Source organism: Montipora foliosa, chromosome 2, assembly GCF_036669935.1.
Source record: "Montipora foliosa isolate CH-2021 chromosome 2, ASM3666993v2, whole genome shotgun sequence".
NCBI lineage: Eukaryota > Metazoa > Cnidaria > Anthozoa > Scleractinia > Acroporidae > Montipora > Montipora foliosa.
The window spans coordinates 26,814,004-26,821,503 of NC_090870.1; the positions used below are offsets into that span (position 1 = coordinate 26,814,004).

Here is a 7,500-nt window from a genome sequence, read left to right on the forward strand (position 1 = left end):
GTCATTGTACTTTTTGGGCATTTTGGGTGTCATGAAATTACACCATTTTGCATGACACAGCCACTTTAACTTAGAAGAGGAATAGAAATTTACAATAATTTCTTTGTTTTGGAAGGGAGGCCAGGGATGTCCCCTTGTCCCCTTGTTCCCTAGGGTCCCATTGTCTCTGTAACTTCCTTGACGCATCCTCTGGATCTCTCTGTCTGATGAATGTTATACATCACTGTTGAATCAGTGGAGAGAGTTACAAAAGCAATATCTTGATGTGATCTCAGCGCAAAAATCTAAAAGAGTTACATTAAATGGGCTACCTAGAGGCGAGGTTTGCTGGAATCTGTCAATACTAGGCTTCTTTGAATCTTTACCACAAGTCATACTCTTGATCTTTTAAAAGCTAGGTTAAAAAATAAGGAATACAAAAATGCAACTCAAACTATGATCACACCTGTCATCCCATATTCTGCTGCCACGATGGAACACCACCACTTGTCCCTTAGAATCTACTGCCACTCCTGTAACTTGCCCTAGTTTAGAATTTTCCAGAGCAGTCAAATTTGGCCAGTTGCTGACAACCTGGAGCTCAGGGGATTGAAGCTCTGTGGCTTTTACTTGCACACTCTCCGTAGGATAGATAGGTAGACTCTTTGTAACATCATCATATAGCTTGGTGGTATGTGTAATGACTGTAGGGGAAGCTCCCACATCATCACTGGACATTGCAGTGTCTGTAGGCTCTGTGCTAGGAATGGGTTTAAGAGGAGTGTCAGATTCTGGAGGAAAATCCCCGAAAATCTCTGGATGATCCTGTTCGCCACAGTCACCGCCAGAATATTTGAGACGCTCTGCGTTACTGAAGTACATTATGTAAAAGTTGCACATCTCATCATGACTAGATGCCCTGAAATTCATAGTAGCATAAAAAGGTTGAGAACACTGCTCATAAAAATAGAGCTGTAACCAGGATAAGACATGTTAAAGTGAAAAAACGTTCTCTGTTAAAAAACGATTTTAAAACGTAAGCTTTCAGCTATCAGTCTATAGCCTTTTACGTTTTTCGTTAAAGGCTATGGACTGATAGCCGAAACCTTTTGTTTTTAATCTTTTTTTAACCATAGAACGTTTTTTCACTTTAACATTGCTTTTATTAATTTTACTGGCTAATTTGTATATGTAATAGCAGGGCCTGAGGGCAATTAATGATTAATTTTAGGCGTATTTTCAAAGTTTTCATAAAATTGCCCGAGTCACGAAGCGACGAGGGCAATTTGGAAAACTTTGAAAATACAAGTAAAATTAATCCTTAATTGCACGAGGGCACATTGCGATTACATGTTTATCACATAAAGGGGAGAAGCCCGTTCACTAATGCCGCGACAAATGACAATCAACTTGACACGCTTTCATTTCCGTTAAAGTTCAATTCAATAAACCTTTGCTGTCAACAGAAATAGCGCTTGAAGTGTGTTTTATATGTTAAAAAAAGCAGTTTCATCAGAGTCAGAATCTGGAAGATTGTCTTGTAACTTTGCTTTCTTTGCGGCGCCTGTATATGCTGATGTCCGATCTCACCCATAGATCACTTGCTTGTAAAGCGCATTTGAATATGCCAATAGGAAATGCGCTATATAAATTCATTACCATTACCAATACCATTCTCTGGATATAAAGCAACTTTTAACCAATCAGGATCAAATAATCATGCCCTCTTGATTACCAAAACCGTCCTCGTGATTAGTATAGGTAATCGCATGGGGCCGAGTACTATTAAGGATTAATTGCACGAGTGTTTTGGAAGTTTTCCAAAATTGCCCGAGTCGCGAAGCTTCTCTGTTGCCTATCTCAGGGGTTTTATAGCACAAAGCGTTATTAGAAATAGTAATTTTAAAGATGAGTATGAAAGATCGGTCCGAGTTCCGTGGATATGTAAATCCACTTGACATAGAAAACTTCACAAACGGAAGTTAAGGTTCCATTCGAAACAGCACCGTTCAAAACCGGAAAACAACAGATAAACTTCATAGTCATAAAGTAAACTACTCCAGGCAAATCACACGATCATCCGTTTCGAGAAATGAACACGCTGTCTTATTATTGTGCCCTTGTTGCCTTGGTTTCAGACTACCTTGCGTTGGTGTCTGTTACTCATAGTGCGATGACAGCACAATAATAATGCATTTTCTTTCCAAGTAAATCACACGATCTACGACAACGACAACGACAAAATTTATTGAAAATTAGAAATAAATAATTACATTTCTTTCCCCCCGAAAAAAAGCTTATACACTAATCGAGGCGGGGAGAACTGAGAACATACTACAAGTACAAGGTTATCTATAGATGGACTAAATAACAGTAAAGACATTACTGTACAGTTACACAGTAAATAGAATGAACTAACCTAAAACAAAACAAGTACATTAAGATTATGACAAGAGGCTAACTTAAAGTATTAAATAGCTTAATAAGACGGGAGATTTCGACATAATCATCTTCTGACCGCAAGAAATTTAGTAATAATTCCTTTATCTTTTTACGAAAGAACGAGCGTTTAAGTAGTTTAATCGAGTAAGGAATAGAGTTCCAAATTTGGGCACCAATTCTCGAGAAAAAGGAATACATTTTATTAGTTCTAGAGAACTTAAAATAAAACGAGTCGCTAGAGACAGATCTAGTTCTGTAATTGTGAATCTGACTTGTTTTAACAAACTGATTGAGTATACTAGCTGGTGCTGACTGTCTGTTTATATCATACAGTAAATAGCTACAGTCTCTAAAAAATAGGCTAGGTAGGGGAAGGCAATTTGATTTGAGAAAGAAGGGTACGGTGTGTTCTTTAGACTTACAGAAGTAAAAAAGACGTAAGGCCCGTTTTTGTAAAGTTACAATCTTTCTTTGAAATGTCAAGGGACAATACCCCAAGCACAAATACCATAAGTTATGTAAGGGACAATTAATGAGTTGTACACTGAAAGTAAAACACGACGCGGGACATAATGTCGAATCTTGGCTATAATTCCTATCGACTTGCTGATTTTGTGGCAGATAGATTCTATGTGATATTTCCATGAAAGATTTGAATCAATCATCAAGCTAAGATATTTTACATAATCTTTCATTTCAAGGTTTGCGTAGGTGTTAGTTACGGAGTCAAGAATTCTAATCCTAGGTGTGAAGGGCATATTCTTTTGCCGGGGACGAGAAATGAACCGCTTCGAGAAATGAACGCGCTGTCTTATTATTGTGCCCTTGTTGCCCTGGTTTCAGACTACCTGGATGTGACCTCTTATGAGCTTGCGTTGGTGTCTGTTACTCATAGTGCGATGACAGCACAATAATAAGGCATTTTCTTTCCAAGTAAATCACACGATCATCCGTTTCGAGAAATGAACACGCTGTCTTATTATTGTGCCCTTGTTGCCTTGGTTTCAGACTACCTGGATGTGACCTCTTATGAGCTTGCGTTGGTGTCTGTTACTTATAGTGCGATGACAGCACAATAATAATGCATTTTCTTTCCAAGTAAATCACACGATCGTCCGCTTCGAGAAATGAACACGCTGTCTTATTATTGTGCCCTTGTTGCCTTGGTTTCAGACTACCTGGATGTGACCTCTTATGAGCTTGCGTTGGTGTCTGTTACTCATAGTGCGATGACAGCACAATAATAAGGCATTTTCTTTCCAAGTAAATCACACGATCATCCGCTTCGAAAAATGAACACGCTGTCTTATTATTGTGCCCTTGTTGCCTTGGTTTCAGACTACCTTGCGTTGGTGTCTGTTACTCATAGTGCGATGACAGCACAATAATAATGCATTTTCTTTCCAAGTAAATCACACAATGGTTCGTTTCGAGAAATGAACACGCTGTCTTATTATTATTGTGCCCTTGTTGCCTTGGTTTCAGACTATCTGGATGTGACCTCTTATGAGCTTGCGTTGGTGTCTGTTACTCATAGTGCGATGACAGCACAATAATAATGCATTTTTTTTCCAAGTAAATCACACAATGGTTCGTTTCGAGAAATGAACACGCTGTCTTATTATTGTGCCCTTGTTGCTATGGTTTTAATTTCGGGGGTGGGGGATGGGGGGCGTAAGAGCATTATTTACTGGCAAAACGAAAATTTCCAATAACTATCGCTGGCTGGGAAGGGTTTCATTATGATAAATGCCGCTGGCTGGCGCCCACAGCGAAATGTATACCTTCCTGGATGGGAAAAGGCCTCAAAATAATGGATGCTGGCTGGCGACCTCGGAAAATAATCTCTTGCTAGCTGGCTCTGAAGAGCGGATATTTATTTCCCAGGGTAGTTCAATATTAACCAAAAATGTCTTAACGGATGCCCACAAATCGTGTAAGTCAATAACAGATGAATTCAGAAAAAGTGTTCGTTGTGTACTCCTGATGGTGAAATTACTTCGCCACATTCCCACGAAGTTCGGCGCGAAATTCCCAAGTTCGTTTCAAAGTTTGCCATTTGATTGACAGTTATGTATTGAAATTCCCAAGTTCGAAGCGAACTTATGAAATTTACAACGAACTTCGCAAATCGCCTGTCAAAAGTTTTGTGAAATGCACTGTAAAAAGAAGGGGTCACCGTGCTCATTCAGGAGAAAATAACCATTCCTTGACAGATAAATCTTGGCGTCAGTGAAAATCCGCCATTTATCAATGTGCGCAAGCGAATGTGCACACCAATGACGCAAGAAATTATGCGCAGTAGGGTTGCGCAATGCAAAACCAGGGAATCACCTAATTAATAGATTTTACACTGTCTAAGCCAAACAATATTATTTTACTTGTTAGTGTGGGGGTGGTTCATTGACGACTAGGAAAGAGACTTTATAGATTTTACTCTCTCACGCCAGATGATTTTACTTGCCATGCAGTAGCCATTCAGGAGTCAGTGAGTTAAAGTTACTTGATTGATTTAGCAGGATTATCACACACATGTCTACATGTATATATAATTATTTAGTGAGAAAGTCAACATTTCAGACACACAATACTATTCCAAAAGATAAACCTTTGTTTATCTTTGCCTGGATCACTTTCTGTTAACTAATCAAAAGTTCTCTTGAAATACATTGTACTCTTCTCTTTCAGAACTTTATCTGACTAGTTAGTTATTGCTTACCCCATGTGAACAGTTTTTTGTAAATCATATCCTGCTGAATCATATGTACAGCGTGCAGCCTGTTAACAGTAAATTGAAAAAAAAAAAGATTTGTTATGAAACTTTCTACTAAAGCATAAGTTTCATAGCTGGTACTTGTAACTAATTCTTGATTCACAAACTTTTTCCAGCACCTTCTGTTCAGAAGCCAAGAAAAGCCCCCCTTAAATCATTACTCATCAATGGGTTAAACGTCTGAGTGGATAGTCCATAAGGTAAGGCCTGAACAAATTGTGCTGTGGTCACACTTTTGGGATGCTTGCCGTGAGTTTGTGAAAAAAATGAAAATTAGTTCTTACCAATATATCTCCAGCCCTTATTTCAACTGTTGTTTTCATAGGATAGAATGCCTACAAAAGATAAATGCATAGTTAGTTGAGAAGATATGAGAGTAGAGTGTTAACCTCTTCCTAACTGCACACGTATATATTGGGGAATATTGGCCAGAGGTTGTGGCAGCACAAGGTCGGTACAAAAACGACAGAGGGCCGGTATTTCCCAGTACAGCCCCAGGAAAGTGAGGTTACTTCGTCGTTTATTATATATGGCATCGTTTCTTAGAGTGATTGGACACTTTTCCGCTTGGAGAATGTTCATAATCTTTGTCTTCGATCAGCAAACTTTGAACTGTAACCTTTTACATGTAAAACTAAATTCTGCTCGCTAAGACTATTATTATTGTACTGTTGTTATGAAAAAATGAAATTCTGGTTTTATAAAACTTCTTTTGTTTTGCTTAACTTGAAATTCCCGAAAGAAAAAAAAAAAAAGGAAATAGACCATTTCCATGGTAATGGTATGTACTGTAAAATCCTGACCGAAAACCAGCCAATCAGAGTGCTCGATTTGTCATGAGAATTACTTGCCATATAATACAGTGAATTAATGTACTAAGTTTGTATTTCCATACTTGGATGCACAGGTATCCTCCAGCAGAAAAGTTTTAAGTTTGTAAAAGGGAATCAAGCTCATGAGTGCATGTAAGCCATTGTCAATGTCATCAAGAAGTGAAAAGAATACTCTGAATCAATCATTTTTCTGATTTACAAGGCTGTGTAATGTATTTCCACAGACCATTATTATTAGCCATGCTCTTATGTAGCAAACCAAAAATAATTAATGGAGAGCAATAACTGCATTGTGTAAATTATTATTCACTCAAAATGGTTTTGGATCAGTGCAGTTATGAATTTGACATGTACCTAAAAAGCAATTATAATGAAAGGAAAGATTGAACAACTCAGTCTTCAGAATGGGCTGTGACTTCTGTAATACCAGTGCAGTGCTCTAAGAGCTACAAATTATTATTGAGATATCTTGAAAGCTAAATGGAAACTGGTTATTTTGTTGTAATAATTAACCTGTAGCTTATGCCCAGGTTTGACCCTAATAGACCTTTTCGGCTTGTACATTAATTTTTGTTTTCCCAATACAGATCCTTATCAATAAAGATTTGGAAATGCAAAGACAGGCAAAAATTAATGATAAAAACCGACGTTTCGGTGTCTTCATGACGCCATTGTCAAGGAGAACTAAAAATTACAAAGTTTGCGGCGAGGTGTAACATGAAATTAGCATACAGTGTTTGAAGCTCATTATATAAATACTTTTGCGCGAATTGAATCGCTTTGCACGTTCAGAGTGGGTTTTAGGTCTCTGATGAAAAGAATTTCATTCACCAAACAATCGAACTTATTTCTACACTTTTTCAGAATGCTAAATCGCCTCAGTAGGTCTTTTGGGACTTCGCCGTGCTGTTCGTGATAGTGTTTATATACTGAAGATGCCTTTTGTTTATGTCCATCCACACGTGTGTGGATGGACATAAACTGTAATGTCTGATTTAGCAACAGCAACTACTTTCCTGCATACCCTCAACAGCGCCCACACTTCGGTCAAATTCACCATGGAGGTGGAAAAGAACGGCAAGCTTCCTTTCTTGGCACCGAATTACTCAACCATGCACCTCGGATTGAAACCAAGGTTTATGTGAAACCCACAAACACGGGTCTACTATTACACTATCAAAGCCATGTAGACAATCGCTACAAACGGAGCTTACTGACAACCATGCTTGATCGCGCACACCGTCTTCCTCCTGGACCTTTTTCTCTGAAGAGTGTGATCGCCTAAAGAAAGTTTTCGCACACCTCAAATACCCGGAACGCTTGGTAAATTCCACCATTAACACCTTCTTACATTCTAGAATCGTTGATAAGCAGCCCTTACAGACGCCCAAACAACCAAGAGCCATTGTTCGTGTGGTCATACCGTTTAAAGACCAGGAATCAGCAAATTATGTTAAGAAAGAGCTCAAGAAT

The 7,500-nt window shown here is 38.4% G+C and overlaps 1 protein-coding gene and 1 pseudogene across 1 annotated transcript in view; one reads left to right on the forward strand and one right to left on the reverse strand.

The window, feature by feature from the left end:
• The window catches only part of LOC137992760 (peptidyl-glycine alpha-amidating monooxygenase B-like), a 33,191-nt gene that overhangs the window by 10,432 nt on the left and 15,259 nt on the right, over positions 1 to 7,500 (reverse strand). The window contains exons 10-12 of the mRNA XM_068838266.1: positions 5,479 to 5,529; positions 5,141 to 5,199; positions 446 to 898 (exon numbers count right to left, since the gene is read on the reverse strand). Coding sequence (XP_068694367.1) covers positions 446 to 898; positions 5,141 to 5,199; positions 5,479 to 5,529 — 563 coding nt within the window. The remainder of the gene's footprint in view (positions 1 to 445; positions 899 to 5,140; positions 5,200 to 5,478; positions 5,530 to 7,500) is intronic.
• The window catches only part of LOC137992761 (uncharacterized), an 884-nt pseudogene continuing 397 nt past the window's right edge, over positions 7,014 to 7,500 (forward strand).